Source organism: Hibiscus syriacus, unplaced genomic scaffold (genome assembly GCF_006381635.1).
Source record: "Hibiscus syriacus cultivar Baekdansim isolate YM2019G1 unplaced genomic scaffold, ASM638163v2 tig00110393_pilon, whole genome shotgun sequence".
Classification (NCBI taxonomy): Eukaryota; Viridiplantae; Streptophyta; class Magnoliopsida; order Malvales; family Malvaceae; genus Hibiscus; species Hibiscus syriacus.
The window spans coordinates 519,557-536,101 of record NW_024062721.1 but is presented as its reverse complement, the minus strand read 5'-3'; the positions used below and the strand labels follow the sequence as shown (position 1 = coordinate 536,101).

General features: G+C 35.5%; 2 protein-coding genes and 2 pseudogenes across 2 annotated transcripts; 2 read left to right on the top strand and 2 right to left on the bottom strand.

Annotated features, from left to right (window-relative positions):
* The first annotated feature begins 1,125 nt into the window (after positions 1-1,125).
* Positions 1,126-1,620, top strand: LOC120123514 (ethylene-responsive transcription factor ERF020-like). Its single transcript, XM_039142386.1, has one exon. The coding sequence runs from the start codon at positions 1,189-1,191 to the stop codon at positions 1,618-1,620; it is 432 nt and encodes a 143-aa protein (XP_038998317.1). The 5' UTR covers positions 1,126-1,188.
* A 1,623-nt stretch (positions 1,621-3,243) lies between these two features.
* LOC120123513 (probable serine/threonine-protein kinase At1g54610) lies at positions 3,244-5,673 on the top strand. Its single transcript, XM_039142385.1, has 6 exons — positions 3,244-3,558; positions 3,648-3,932; positions 4,005-4,550; positions 4,660-4,760; positions 4,867-5,086; positions 5,240-5,673. The coding sequence occupies exons 1-6, from the start codon at positions 3,244-3,246 to the stop codon at positions 5,372-5,374; spliced, it is 1,602 nt and encodes a 533-aa protein (XP_038998316.1). The 3' UTR covers positions 5,375-5,673.
* Positions 5,674-7,545: 1,872 nt separating this feature from the next.
* LOC120123405 lies at positions 7,546-11,645 on the bottom strand (annotated as a pseudogene).
* Positions 11,646-12,936: 1,291 nt separating this feature from the next.
* On the bottom strand, positions 12,937-15,181 carry LOC120123512 (annotated as a pseudogene).
* Between the last annotated feature and the right edge of the window lie 1,364 nt (positions 15,182-16,545).

Below are 16,545 nucleotides of genomic sequence, written 5' to 3'. Positions count from 1 at the left end.
CAAATCTTGAATTTCACTTTGATAAATCATTTGAAGTCATAGAAGTTTTGTCTATGCACCGCAAGCCATTCGAAAGCTATGATACTCTTATATCTAAAAATATATAATTTTAAAAAAAAATTGATAAAAGAAAATTTTATTCAAAATATTTAACCGGTTAAAGGTTGACAGTTTCTAGAAATGATGTTAAAAAATGTAACAATTTCCTTTGATGCCACAACTAATATTTAATCAAAAGGTGATTGGATAGTTTATGTTTGTTACGTTGACAACTTATCAATTCGAAGGACTGAATCAACTAACTAAATCATCTAATAAATTAATTGGTTGGAGTCAATATTTAAAGTTACAAAGTTGAATGGTGAATCTCCGCTTGAGATACGGTTGCAGCCGCATATGATTCAAAATTGGTAGTGTGGAAATTGGTGACGTCATGCATTATGCAAGTTTTGGTTCTAAATTGAGTCTTTTCTCTGTGGATTGTAATTAAAATACCATGAAAATCTTGGACACTTTTTTATCCCATGACTTTAAACAACCACTTGACCCTCTCAACCCAACTCCCACGGTAATCTGTTTTCCACTTCATGAGGCAGCCACCGACTTCGGATAATATTTTTAAAATAAATTCTAATATAAATTACATTATACATTATAAAATAATTTAAAACAGATACATAATTTTTTGTAATATATTTATTTATCTTACGAAGATTTATATATTTATTTTTAATAATATAATTTTTAAAATTAAAATTTGAGTTTTCTTTAAAAGTGTAATATATTTCTAATATATTCTACATTTATTAATATTTTATACAAAATCAATAAACTTTATGTATTATAGTAGTTTTTATAGGTTTACTTTTTTTTAAAAAAAAATCCAATAAAAAGGAAATATGAACTCGAAGGATTTCAAAAGGATTTTGTAATTATATTTCAGAAGGCACGTCCACTTTGACCTTCTTCAATATTTGACCCCTCCCTTTAATTTTCATGGATCGGTCCAATTACATATTTTATATAATATTTTTTATTTTATTTTATATAAGACTAGACATTAATTTAAAAAAAAATTGCCTTCTGACTTTTTTTCATTTTCTCAACCTATATAAGCTGTTCTTTCCATCCCCTTTCCTTTCTTGTATCTCATTTCATTGCCTGTTTTCCACTTCAATCCTTGAAGACATGAGTGGTTTTAGAGTAGAAGAGAGCTCCGGGAACGGAAGCAACGGCGAAAGGAAATACAAAGGAATCCGTCGTCGGAGATGGGGGAAATGGGTGTCGGAAATCCGAGTCCCGGGCAGCCAAGAACGGCTTTGGTTGGGGTCTTATTCGACGCCGGAAGGCGCTGCGATCGCCCACGACATTGCGTTCTATTGCCTGCGTCGACCGTCTTCCTTAAACTCTCTCAACTTCCCCACCATGCTACCTCCGAATGTCAATGCCGACATGTCCCCCAAGTCTATCCAGAGAGCGGCAACGGATGCCGGCATGGCGGTCGACGCCATCCTGATGGTGGAGTGCCGGCCCGTCGGTAATGACAACAGTGGGAGTGTATTTATGGGCGTGGAGACTGAGTCTTTGAACATATCTGTTGATGATTATCTCGAGTCTTGACATCGTAATCATGTATGAATCTATCTGGTATTATCTTGCATGCAGATCATTTTGTATATAGAAACTATGATTAGGGTTTTGCGCTGCAATTTTCATTATTACTATTGTGATGAATGACAATCAAAATCACAAAGTAACAGCCATAATGTGAAGATTGTTTAATAAATTGTTACTGAGAAAGCAACTGTTTTTCTTAGATTAGAGGTTTTCTTCTAATTGTTTTCAGTTTGTGAGACTTACATTACAAACCCACCATGCATTCATCGTGTCCATAGTTGTTTTTACTGTAACATACTAAATTAATAAATAATTTCTTATTTAATCTCTTAATTATAATTTTATTATTTTCAAATAATAATTTGATGACCATCGATATAATTTATCCTAATTTTAATTGGTTTAGTGTCTAAACAGTATGAAACCTGTGGAATTCAAATCCAATTCACGAGTTGACTTCCAAATATTTAATGGACTTGGTATTTCGGCCGACTCAATGCCTATTTTAAAATTCATTTCTATGTTTGATGGTTCGTTAACATGTTGTTATTATAAATAACATAAATCAAGTTAAGATTTTAGAATTTTTTATAATATTAAATCAAATTAATTATTAATAATTATAGTATATATCTATATATTAATGTAGCTTTTAATAAAAGAAGTAATTTAAAATAAGATTTACCCTAGCTTAAAAGAATATTAGGAGTACCCAAAGAGGGAGGGCGTCAAAATCTACATAAATTTACACGTGCTAAACAAGTTGGCTGGTTAGAAAGTCAAACAGTATCTAATCCAACTCTAGCAACGACCGGAAATAATAATAATAATAATAATATATGTGATGGCACATGATTTTGGAGCTTAGATTATTTAATTCATAAATAATATTAAATAAAATAACATAAAAATTATTTCATAAAACTAATGAATTCATATAAAATTTTAGTACCACAATACCTATAATTATTTGTTATAATAACCAGTTGTGCAAAATTTTAATTTTTAAATAATATATGAATCTTATTCATAGGGTAAAGTGGTTATATAATGTAAACAGAAATCTTAACAAGTTAAAATAATTGAAACAGACAATGAGAAGTTGGAAACAAAAAACCGAATCTTTGGTTTGTCGCAGTTTTAGGAGCTAATATCAGAATATCGCCTGCAATTAGTTTCTCACCAACTGTCATTTTGTTCTTCTTTTATTATTTTATTATTATCATTTTCATTTGCTGCAGTGTTGTCGTCTCTTTCCTTTCATCTTTTACTTTTATGTTCCAGGATAAACAAAAAAACATAGGTTTTTGTTATTCTGGAAACAAGTAACTTCAATATTTGTGTGATCTTTATCTGGGTTTTCATTCATTTCCCCGGGCTTTTGGATTTCCTAGTAGTTTTGTTCTACCACCCATTTTCTCATTTCTCTTCTGACATTAGCTATTTGTAAAAAAAAAATACTGTATTATACATTCTGCTGTTATTCAGATCTTGATTGAAAAACTGAAAATATAATAATAATATAAATATATGAATTGATTCTCAGGAAAGAGTGTTAAATTTAGGGTTTCCTTTTCTGTTTAATACATGGTTAAAACACGGTTGTCTTTTAAACATATTAGCGAGATGCATGTATTCAGCTATCTATTCAAGGACAAGGTATCCTTTAGGAAAAAGAACATAATGGGATGCCTTTGCTCAAAGGGAGCCAAAGATGACCCCAATAAGGACAAAAACCGGAAGAAGAAATGCAAAGGCAAGGCATCATCAATGCAAGTGGTTGCTCCTTTACCCTCTCAAGAAGACGATGGGTCCGAAAAGGTCAGTGATTGTGATCAACAAGATGCAGCCGAATGGCCATCATGGCTATCTTCAGTTGCAGGAGACGCTGTTAAAGGATGGAAGCCTCGTCGTGTTGAATCTTTCGAGAAGTTAGAAAAGGTAATTTAACGGGGTGACCGCCATCTTCAGCTCCCTCGGTCCATACCTGTACATGATCGAGGCTTTTAACATGATTTTTATATATGCAGATTGGTGAAGGAACTTACAGTAGAGTATATAAGGCCCGTGAAATAGAAACCGGCAAAATAGTTGCCATGAAGAAGGTTAAGTTTGTTAATATGGATCAGGAGAGTATTCGTTTCATGGCTAGGGAAATCGTTATTTTACGGAAGCTTGATCATCCGAATGTTATGAAGCTCGAAGGGATCGTCGCTTCGCAGACGCCGCGCAACTTGTTTCTTGTTTTCGAGTACATGGAACATGACCTTGCAGGGCTTGCAGCAAGTCCTGGCATCAAGTTCAATGAACCACAGGTGAAATACATTCAATGTTTTATTTGCTTTTATCTTCTGTTGGTTCTTATAAGAATGTGATTGTTTCTGTAGATTAAATGTTACATGCAACAACTGTTTAGTGGCCTCAAACACTGCCATAGCCGTGGTGTCCTGCACAGAGACATCAAGGGCTCGAATCTTCTGATCGGCGACAGTGGAGTTCTTAAGATTGCGGATTTCGGTTTGGCTAGATGCTTTCAGGCTGATCCGAAGCATCCGCTAACGAGTCGCGTTGTAACTCTTTGGTACAGGGCACCCGAGCTTTTGCTCGGTGCCACCAAATACGGAGTCGGTGTAGATTTGTGGAGTGCCGGTTGCATACTTGCTGAGTTATTTGCTGGGAAGCCTATTATGCCTGGGAGAACGGAGGTTGAACAAATGCATAAGATATTTAAGCTGTGTGGTTCACCCTCAGAGGAGTTCTGGAAGAAAACAAAACTTCCACATGCAACAAGTTTCAAACCTCAAAAGCCTTACAATCGCCGGATAGCCTCAACTTTCGAAAACATGCCTCCGTCTGCACTGTCTCTTGTCGAAAAGCTCCTTTCGTTTGAACCCAATAATCGAGGGACCGCTGCCTCAGCACTTAAATCTCAGGTATTTGTACACCCATCTACATGTATAAAACTTACCAAGATTGTTTACTATTGTTCCCCACTTGTTCAAATACGCATTCGATTACATTTACTTTGTTTCTCCTTCTCAGTTCTTTAAAACAGAGCCTTTACCTTGTGATCCATCAAGCTTGCCAAAGTATGCTCCCAGCAAAGAACTAGACATCAGACGTCGTGGCGATGAAGCAAGAAGGTACATTTTTCAGATAAAAACTAGATTCAGTGTTCATGTTTCATTCGTATTATCTTTTATATATGTTGATGTTCCATTACTGTTGTGATTTTTCATGTAACTTTAGGAAAAGAGCAGAGACTATAAAGGGGAGAGGACCTGCATCTGTTAGAAGAGGTCCAAGAGGTTTTAAGGCAGTGTCTACACCAGAATCCATTGCTGATGGACAGTCAAATTGTGATGCAGATTCTACAGGATACAGCTGCGAGTTAACAACACACATGTCTCAGGCAGCCAGCAGTTCCCTTAAGCAAGGTGTCAGAGCATCCAACAAAGGTTCTGCATCGGTAAATAGCCAACTGTTTCCTGTTTATTTCTAACTATTATTGTCGTCGTCATGTCATCATTGTTGTTTTCTACAATCATTCTACATATTTTCACAATAGCTGAGACCATGAGATTGCAGATTATCAGATTATATAAATTGTCATCTTTGGCAGGCTTATGCACCAAGGAAGAACAAGATCCAATACTCAGGACCAATGGTGCCTGCTGGAGGAAACATCGAGGATATGCTGAAAGAACACGAGAGGCAAATCCAGCAGGCTGTACGAAAAGCACGTCATGACAAGTGAGTATCTTATAACAGTTGCATCATAATGGACAAGATTTTCAGAAAAATGGGAGAAGCTCGGTCCGAACCCGTGTAAACCTACTTGTACATAGCCAGAACAACACACACTGAGATTATGATGCTACATAGAACTTGGATGGTGAGAGTTTTTGCAGTGCTTGATGAAGTTGTTCAAAGTTGGAGGAAGGAATTTGTTGGGTTACTAGCAAAGCATGTATTTCCGTATAGTTGGATGGGGTAAGCACAGCTATTGGCTAAAGTTGCCCTCTCGTGTATATTTTTTCTTCCCAATATCTAAAAGAATAGCTTTTAACTTTTGACAGCTCCTTTTGTCAGTTTCATGCAAAAAGTGTTTTTATACCGTATGCATAATTTTATGTAGGAGGAAATGTCCATTTCTAAAATTTAGAAAACAAATTTATAATATTTAAGGGACAAAAATAAATAATCAATAAAAATAATATTTAAATTCTATGATAAACTATAATTTTCAAGGTAACTGCCTCGTCGGCCTCCTCTTGATCTATTCCTTTCTCTCCCTATATATATGACTAGGAATACCAAATTATCCGTATGGTAATTCTTAGTTTTATACTGAAAAAACTTAAATACCCTATTGCCCTGAATTATTTCATTTTTACCGAATTGCTTCATAAAATATTTTATGGGACAATTTGCCTCCTCAACTACAAGTCGTCACTCCGTTTGCTCCAAACCGTTAATACCGTTAAAAATAAAATTCACGAACCAATCAGAACATGTCACGCCACCTCTTAATATTTATTTTTTTTATCTAAATAAATAAAAATCAAATAATAAAATAAAATAGGTAAACTGCCGAGATTGCCCCTCTCTCGTTGCAATTGTTTGAGCAGAACACACAAATACCTGGCAATGGAGTTTCCACCATATGGGTTTCTTTCTTTTGCATTGCTAGCTTCTTCCCCGAACTTGCTAGCTTCTCGGTCCAGCCATCCGCCGCCGAATCAACTCCGGTCGAACCGACACCGAGAACAGTTCCTCTTGCGAAAACAAAACCGTTAGAACCGGGTTCCATACGTGCACCAAACTGTTCCTTTGGTTATCTTTATTGTTACTCGGTTTCGAGATCACCGCGTATTATAACGGCTAGCATCATTTCGTTGCTTCGGAGCTTCAATTAAAGAATATTTTCACGGCACCATTCGCTGTTAAAGATATCTTCGAATTGTTATATTCTCATTGGGTTTTGATTCTGGTCGGGTTGATTGCTCCACCGCTTCAACTCCTGGCAACTGTCTGCATTGTTCTTTTCTTAACCCAAAGTTCAGATAGGTTAATCCTCTGTTTATGTTGTCTTTGGATCCGTCTCAAAAATATCAAGCCAATTTCTAAAGAAGACGCTGTTGCAGCTCTTGAAAATGGATTCTTTCCGATGGTTCTCGTTCAGATCCCTATGTGTAAAGAAAAAGAGGTAAATAACAAGAAAATTACCATTTTTTTAAGGTTTGAAAAGAACCCACTGTTTTGTTTATGGTTTGAATCTATATATATATTGCAGGTTTACCAACACCCCATTGCTGCAATGTGCATATTGGAGTGCCAAGGTCGAAAATTTTTATTCAAGTTTTTGATGAGTCTGACTATCGTTAATTTACAGAGGTGTTAGGGTAGGGAAAGGAGGGTGGTGTTAATGGTGGAGATGAAGAGGGATAATTTCGGTAGTTTATATGTTTTATTTTTATTAATTAATTTTTATTTATTTATATAAGAAAATAAAAATTAAATTATGACGTGATATAATCTGATTGGTCTGAATATTTTTTTGAACGTGTTAATAGTTTAAGACAAACGATAATGATTTATAGATAAGAGGAACATGTCCTGAAAAATATTTTAAGGACAATATAAATAGTATAATTCATGGGGCATTTACTACTGAAAATTATAACAGCAAGTCAAATTGTCGCAGTCAGATTCAAACTAAATCCCCATTGCCGCTCTTCTTGCTCATATTGACAGAAATATACATGCTTAAACTGTAGTCAATGACACCAGCTTAAACAGTCTTGGAGTTGGTTGTGTTCCACAAAATAATAAGACGAAAACACAGGTCTCCATTGAAAAACTTCTAATGTTGAATATTAAATTTGAGAACTGCTAACAAAACAGTTTCAAATGAAGATATGAGATCATTTGCCCTATACAAAGTTATGACCTAAATGCATCAACTTTAATTTACATTGATTAGAGGGGGGAAAAAAGAAATTTTACAGTATATTGGAGTACAATTCTGAAAAGCCTTATATATAAACCTACCAATTTAGAAACAAACAAGAGATTGCAAGAAATATAAACGGTTTCATAGGCCTTTCATGGTGTATGCACGAATGATGATAATCCATGATCAACAGCTTCCTGTATCTTGAACGAAACATGATCCTAGTATCATGCATCGATGCTAGGTCCCGGATAAGCTGGCAGGCTCATAATCCGCTTGTCCAACACTGGGCCTCCAACAGTGAAATGATATAGACTCTGAAATATTGATCCTTTAAGCCCAAGAAGTTGATGCACTGCAAAGTACGACAAAATGAAGAGGGAAAAAACAGACATCATTCATGTTTGATCTTTAGGCAATGATGGGTCCAACTTTATAGATATAAGGGGATGGAGCAAGGGCAGGCTTTGTGTTATTCATGAAAAAGGAAGGAGTATGTTCGCCATTCCATTGCAAATATCTCAAATTCATGTATAAATTTCATTGACTCTGGCTTAAACACTGTAACCAGAGATGAGACCAGCCTTATGCAACTACTGCCAAGAAAGCAGTATAGTTTGGACGACACAGCTAACGTATCTTTAATGTAGAACTTCATAAGAAGACTAGGATACCATGTATAATCACCATTGATTAGGAATACTAGTTTAGAATAAAGATGAAGATGGAAAGACATACCAGGATCATCAAAGAAACAACCAATTCCAGTTGCAGATATGCCAACAGCATGTGCTTCAAGGTAGAGCACCTGGCCAAGAACTCCAGTTTCCCAAAACAATCTAGGATACATCCAAGCACCCTTCTCACTTAAGGTAGGTTCAAAGTGAGCCACCATTCCAAGACTGAAGCAGCCATCACTAGCAATGTCCTGTGTGTAAGTTCAGTATTTCCGTTACAATAGAAACTATGCTTTGCAGGTTTGGACTCAGCGTTTAAATGGCCTTCTCCAGGAAAATTTGTCATACAAAACATAGCACTCTTGAGCATTTTGCAAAAAGCTTTTTCTCCACCTCGAGAATTCATATTTAATGACCAGAATTAGGGATGGCAACGGGCCAGGTTCGGGCCGGGTATTAGTCTCTCCGTCCCCGTTTAAAAAACCGGTACCCGTCCCCGTTTAAAAAACCGCGGGGATTTAAACGGGGATCCCCATCGGGTAATCGGGGAAAACCGCGGAAAAACGGGTTTCCCCGTTTAGCATAAACGTTTATTTAAACGGGTATCGGTAGGGTTGTTCATTCGGCTAATTTGGTGGCCGAACCGACCGAACTACCATTAACCGAATTAACGATTTTTTTAACCGTTAATAGAACCAAATTTTTTTTCGAAAATATTAACCGAACCGAATAAATTTCGGTTAATTCGATTAATTTTTGAATTAACCGAAATTTTTTAGAATTTTCGAATTTAATACTAGAGAGCAGCTGCTGTTCCATTTGCTAAGGAAGAACGTGATGTTGGTATAGGTCCCGAGGCTGATTTTAATATGGCTAATTCACATGCTTCGCTTTGTCAAAGGAACGTTAAAGCTTGTGTAATGGAGACAGCTTGTATGAGGTTATTGGAATGCGAGGTGAAAATGAGGGTTGTTGTCGAAGAGACGAAGACAATATGCAAGTTGCATTGATTTTAAATTCTGCTGGACATAATTTCTAGCTTGCCAATGCTAGTGGTGGGCTTCAGGTGTGTAATGGTGTACTGGACGAGGACCCTGCAGAAAGTACACGTTCGTTGGAAGTAGCACAATACCAGCAAACCAACTAGACTTTTCTCATTTAACTAGACAGTGTTTGTCTATTAAAAGATATTAAAGGTTCACACGTGATTGCAAACAAGAAGTGTAAGCATATTTTCATTATTAAAAGAAAAAAAGAATATTATAATACAACGAAAATTGAGGTAAATTTTAGAAATTGAAGCGGGGACGATGTTTTAAAGTGGGACAGTATAGGGTGAAAAAAATAATAAAAAATATTTAAGGATTAATTTAAAATATGTTATTAATATTATATATAAAAAAATAATTATTTTTAATATTTATCGGGCCGGATAATCGGGTCGAATAATCGGGTAATCGGGGCAGGGATTATCAAACCCGTCCCCGTCCCCGTTTAACATAAACGGATTTTCCCCGTCCCCGTTTATCATCCCCGAACCCGACCCGTTAAATTCGATTTTCGGTTTTCCCCGTCGAGTTCGGATTTTTTTGCCATCCCTAAGTATTTATGTTTTAAATTTGATGCATTGATGGACTAGAGATAATAGCATATAGTTAATATAACTGTTTTGATTTCCCAAATCAAGCACTTTCCTAACAATTTGTCCAGGCACTGAATATAAAACCACAAAGAACAAAGCAATAAGCAAAATGGCACACACCTGATGGCAAGAAACGCGTTTGGCAAGCTCTCGACAGTCACCAGTTGCAAGTTCATATAAAGGTAGGCATTCCTCTGGTTTATTCCACTTAAACTCCGAGTCGGTAGCCTTCTTAAGCTCCTCTAAATGATCCTCATTTCTTACCAAAAAGTACAATCCCTTGGGCAAACCTATCACTCTATGAACAAACAGAGCAGCATGAACCTCGGCATCCCAAGAGAGAGCCCGAAACGGCAAGGCCTTCTATGCTTCTCACCCTTCCCTGATGGAAGGCAATGCAACAAAATCTGATAAAATGTTTGTCTTTCCATTACAGTGACTCCATCCATATCAATTGCACTCCTCCTTTTCCTAACAACTTCCCTGATTGTTAAACCTTTGTAAGAGTTTTCACTACAAATTCCACTGCTTTTAAATCAATCAACCGGAAATTCTCCCTTTTGAATCGTTAATGGCTTCTTAACGGCCTCGGCAGTTCTATAAATTATGTCCCAACAAATGTGTTCCTTGCTAAGCGAATTTGGCCTCCCTTTCCACTCCAAATTCGAAAATTCATTTATCGCCGAACTCAATTCCTTATAATTCACATCGAATTGATTACTCCCATTAGGAAAAACAAGAATCAAACAATCTGGGTGCTCAAATTCAATATCAGGAAACTTGCCTTTGATCGGTCTTGATGGGATTTTAAAGTCCGGGAAATCTGAAGTCCCATTAGCTTCTCCAAATCCTTATATCCAAACCCATCTAGAAGCTTGACGTCCCAGCCCAGCGTTGCGGCAGCCATTGCAATAGCTCCAATCGCATGACCCACATCGTGGTTGCAGTACCGAAAGGCGCGTTCTTCGTATTTCCATGCTTCCCGCCAGAAAATAGAAGAAATCCCAACGAGGAATGAATTCTCAGGGAAGAAGTTGGGGAAAACCCAGAAGGGATTGTGGCTCGAAGCTCAAGAGAGTGTTCTTAGGGAGCATAATGGGCAACAAAAGGAGAATCGGAGAGAGAATCAATAGGCGGAGCAATAAGGTAAGCCTCAGTGGGGTGCAAATTGCCGCTGATGGGGTTAACCCGAAGGGACCAGGTGGAGGACCCGGTGGTTTTCCAAGCTGATAGAGCCAAAGAATCGTAAAAGAATTGAGAGATCGTGGATTGGGCAATGGGTTTAGGAGGAGGAAGAGAATGGAACAGAGAAGAATGCAAAGGAGCGTCATCTGTGACTGCAACTGTTGGTTTGTTGTCAGTGGGGAAGTGAAGAAGAGGAAGCAGAGGAGCAGAGATGTAGCGGCGAAAACGGTTCGGTTGATTGACCCAATCAAGGCCACGTGGTCCTCGGGCATAGTTGGTGAAACCATGCTTCGTTTCATGATGGTATGTGAGGGCTTGAGTTATCTTTTCTTGCAGCTCTTCATCTTTAGTGGGGGTTTTTTACAGATGATGACGCTGAGGAAGAGGCCATTGCGATCATTGTTTTGTTTGGGAGTAACACGGAGGCAGAGGTTGAAGGAAGAATGTGGAAACGTGGACAGTTGAGCGGCAAAGGAAGTCTTGAAGGAAGGAATTTTGACGCCATAACAGAAATGACCCACTCGTACAATGAAAATTCCAGATTTTGTAACAATGCTATGCTTCCATAGCCAAGTGATAAATGGCCCAACTTTCACCTTGGACACTGGATTTTTGGACCTAAGATTTAAAGTGCGATATAAAGGCTACTGTACCGAGGTTTTTTTGGCCCAATAGAGCAGGGGATTAGGGAAACAAGGCCCTTTGACTTTTAATTGAAATCTACTACATTTGCTATAGTATTTAACGAGTTCACCACGTTGAGATAACGAGTTTGTTCAAATATAATTTTTTATTAATTTTTCTCACATCGAGGGTAAAAACTTTTAAAAAATATTTCTTTTATTAAAACTCATCAATTCAAAGTGACGAGTTCTATGCAATATAACAAATACCGTAGATCCCAATTAAAAGTCAAAATGTTTTATTTCCCTACTTATTTTTCTGACCTGTATTGGGTAAAGAAAAGCCATTGTACCAATGGTTGAGAAGAAAAGTGAGATTGTGATACTGTTTTACTATTTTTCATTTTTGTAAATTTGAATAAATAATTACAAATATAGTTTTATGGAAAATGATGAATAATTGAAAGATATGAAAAGAGAGAATCTATTTTTTGTTCTTCTTTTATGATGATTTATATACAAATCTTTAACGTTAGTGTTAAGTTTAGGATAATGATAATTAGTTATAGGTTGATAGAGTAAATAGATATAACTATAGATAATAAATTTAATCGTTAGATCACGTGATCTTGCCATAAAGTTATAATTGTTTAAAGGATATAAAACTTCGAAGAAATCCGAAGAATTTAAGAAACTTTAGAGGAATGCTAATAGAGTTGTAGTTCGTAGAGAAGATTCGGAGGAGATATAATACTAATTTATTTTTTAAATAAAATTAAAAGTTTCAAATTTTAACATTATAAGAAAAGAAAATTAAGTTGAGAAAACTAAAGAAGTAGAAGATTTTTTTTTTTTTTTTAAAAAAGGAAATTGGCTGATCAACACCTTACAAAAACCAGCTACCAGCAGCAGTAAGACAAGCAAAGACACTAAGCTAATGCACGACTTATTGATCCTGCTTTCGTGGGTAGCAGTGAAATCAGATAACCATCACTTATCACACCGTTAACACAAAATCAAAAATACAACAGACGACACACAATACATTAATATTTATTATGATTAAATCAAATAACACATTAAACAAAGAGTGTTATAGTCCCTCTTTTTTTTCTTTTTCCTTTTTTGCTCAGCAAAAACCAGTACTTTATTGCTCTTAGAGATAAAATATACATCCCCAACTAAGAGCCTCATTAAAAACCCCTAAACCTAAATGGGGAAAAGAGTACTCCACAGTTAGGGGACAGTACATCCAAACTGCAGAAAACACAAATAAACGGTAGTAGTAAACAGGAAATGCGACCATTATGAAGGCCGCTTATTTATATCTTATCTTAAACACACACAAGCTGCTTAAATATTAAGATCACGTTTAACCTTCCAGTGGCCACTGTGGTCCTCTTGTTCCATTCTTTTCCGATTCTCACCATCCCACCAATAAGTAGGAACTCCATACTCAACTTTCAGTCGGTCCAAATGTTTGTTCACCAGCTTATAATCAATATCAACTTCCAGATGAAATTTGTCTCCTTCTTGCTCTCCTGCAATCGCATGCACGTATACGTCCATATTGTGAGCGCTGAAAAAGTCATTCACCCAGCTTCTTTCCTCTATTATTCCCACCTCCTCCGTATCAGTATATGCCCTGTCCAACAGATTCCACTTCAAGTAGTTTGATTTGTTGCTATTAACTGTTAGCTTTTTCCCCAAATGGGTGTAGGGAGAAACCGGCATTTTTGGCACGACGTCCTTGGCGTTTTTAATGCGTAGAATTTAAAGATGATCCAGTTTTCTGGATAATTTCTCCAGACCATAGTATCCGACGCGAGGAGCACCGTATGTGAAGGCTGCACCATGCACGGCGGCGAATGATTTGATCTGGCTTTGTTAAATCCATTTGCAACTATGTCCATTGCGTTGAGCGTGGCCAGGGCTCCACCCAAGCTAAACCCTGTGACGGTGATGCTTACTTCTTCGTCTTTGTATTTTGTCAGCAGCTCTTTCAAGGCTTCACGTACCTGCATCTGCATGCATGCATGCAGTTTGTGCGTATTTAGCTTATCAAATAAATAGTGTGAATATATTTAAATAGTATGAATTAGAGTTTACCATTCAATCAATTTGAGTAAAAAATTATAATTTAATCAAGTTGACGACTTTTATTTAATTTTTTAATCGAATCAAGATATCTAAGGTTTAAATTTAATCATAAATATTTATAATATTATGTTACTAATCGATTCTAATTTTGACACCTTTCTATAATCATATATGATATACATAAACATTTATTCATATATTTCACGTGTGATATACACATATAACACATAATTGAAGAGTTCATCTAGGACTTGAAAATAATAAACTAATTATTAAGAATTCAAGTTATTTATGTCCTATTTTATAACTCAAATTTTATTAGAATTCTTTTTAGTTAATCGAGTTGGTAAATCTTATTTTATAATTCAAAATTTATTTGAGACTTTTTGAGTCGAGTTGTTTGAGGTTTAAATTTAATTGTAATTATTTATAATATTATGGTACTAATTAATTTCAATTTCAACGGCTTTTTGTACTTATATATATATATATATAATATTCATATTTTTCATATGCGAATTATACAGAGGTGAATGACTCAACTTGAAATTGAAAATTAATCTATTAATTACTAAAAATTTTGAATTATTCAATTCCTATTTTATGACTCAAATTTTTTTTGAAATTTTTTCGAGTTGAGTCAAATTTTTTTTAACTTCGAATTGAATAAAAAAATTTAATATATCGGAGTTGTGTCGCCTTTAGCTCATCCTAGTATGAATATATTCAGATAAATTACCTGGTGTCTGGCACTCTTCTTCACGTCAATAGAATCAGACCTTGTTCCTGTATAAAAGGAAAGGAAGCCAGAGTGCACCGTTGCCTCAGATTCAGTCCCGAACAGTTGTTCAGCAGATTGCTGAGCGGAGTTGAGATTATTAAGCCTCTCGGAGAAAGTTATGGTTCCTCTCCAAGCAATCAAAGTGTCTCTCCTTCCAAGAACACGCTTCCCATCATCCGTGGTCACTGCCACAAACCCAAACCATGCGGGATTAACCACTTCCGAACCCGCATAAATGTAATGAGACACGTCGTACTTGAACTCGTTTCCTTTTACAAGGCCCGCCTCTTGGAAAAACTTCTCTTTGGGAAGTTGACCGTGTCTGTTGTAATTAAAAAGGTCTCCGACGGAGCCGGCCCTTTGGCCGTAGTGAATGATATAACGACGGAGATCGAGATCCAGGGGATAGAGTAGACCGTCCCAGCCGTCCTCGCCGCTCAGTTTTCTCCATCGATATGCTCTGTTTTCTTCTTGTTGTGATGGGGGTTCATTTATATAGAGTACTTGTGGCTAAAAACAGGCGGAACAGGAACCGATATGAATCCAAGGGGAAAGCTTACCTCTTGAAGTCAATACCACAGATAAATCACATGAGTTCATTTTGAATACGAATTTCTTTGTCCTTTCAAAGCTAAATTATAATTAATTTATTCCAAATTTAAAATATTGTATACGAAAATATATCTAAATTTACGTTTTTTAATATTTTAATAATAATATTAATCGAATTGAGATTCAATCGATTTAATTCAGCAAAGCAAGAAAAAAAAATGTTGGTGGATACCATGCTATTATAATAAGAGGATTTGTTGCATCTACCTTCTCGAAGCTTTTACCTGTTGAAAGATTGAACACGTTGTTCTTTGGTATCACCAGTACACCAGCAAAATTAGGTGGAAGCGAAGGTTTATATGAGAACTATGTTTTAAAAGTATATTATATTTATTTCATTTGAAAAATGGGTTTAAAATAATAAATTTTATATGAAATGAGACCCGAACATGAATCCTTATGGTTTCGACTTCATCGCCTAGGTTCAAAGTAACTTTAAATAACAACTTTAAGGTCAGGTCATTAACTTTTCATCAAAATTAATCCACAAATTCATAAAATAAAAGTTTAGTTTAAGGTTTTCTTTCATAAACAGTTTGTGGGATAGAAGACCTCTCTTGCAGTTACTTTTCTTTCATTATCCAAAAGACACTAGAGTTAACTTCGCATTTGGCTGATCTCACAAGCCTGATGTGTCAACGGTGGTGCCTTTTTCGGTCACTTCTATGTTATTTTTATTTTTTAATTAATTATTGTTTGAGTTTATTAATTTTTATTTTAATGTATTTATAATAATGTTTTCTAGTGACACTAATCCTGTTAAAGAATATAATGGGTCCCAATGTTTTTGAGTTTCCGGTGTATTATTTTTTCATTAATCTTATTCTTGATATGTAGTTCTACGAGATTCTTAGTTATTTGCCTTCTCTTTGTTTATTTTTGTTTAATATTTTATTAATTTTTAAATATATGCATTGGATGGGGCTATTGTTAAGGGAAAATTCATTTTCATTCATTCACTTTAAATATTTTCTAAATCTTCATCCTTTATATAGTTTTCGGGAACGTCGAAGTGATCCCTCTTTATTTGACTAATGAATGCATGACACATCCCTACTTTAAAAAAATCGATCAATTATTTCTAGAAATAATATTATATTCATTGCATAAATTTACACCCTATCAAATACTCCTAAATTAATATTTCATAAAATAATTTTATTTTTATATAGAATACTTAAATCATATCCCATATATATATAGGGATAAATTCCAATCGTATATGTAAAACTAATAAGTTTCGCACTAATTTATAATAATTAAATTTAAATAAATAAATAAATGACTAGACTTGATTAAAATTTATAATCTATAAATAAATATTTCTTTAACTAACAGTAAAATAATATCTT

Excerpts from the sequence above, each read along its gene's own strand:
- LOC120123514 (XM_039142386.1), top strand. The coding sequence starts at position 1,189 with ATGAGTGGTTTTAGAGTAGAAGAGAGCTCCGGGAACGGAAGCAACGGC.
- LOC120123513 (XM_039142385.1), top strand. The coding sequence starts at position 3,244 with ATGCATGTATTCAGCTATCTATTCAAGGACAAGGTATCCTTTAGGAAA. Across the intron at positions 3,933-4,004 it reads TCAAGTTCAATGAACCACAG|ATTAAATGTTACATGCAACA; the intron begins GTGAAATACATT and ends TTGTTTCTGTAG. Across the intron at positions 5,087-5,239 it reads CCAACAAAGGTTCTGCATCG|GCTTATGCACCAAGGAAGAA; the intron begins GTAAATAGCCAA and ends CATCTTTGGCAG.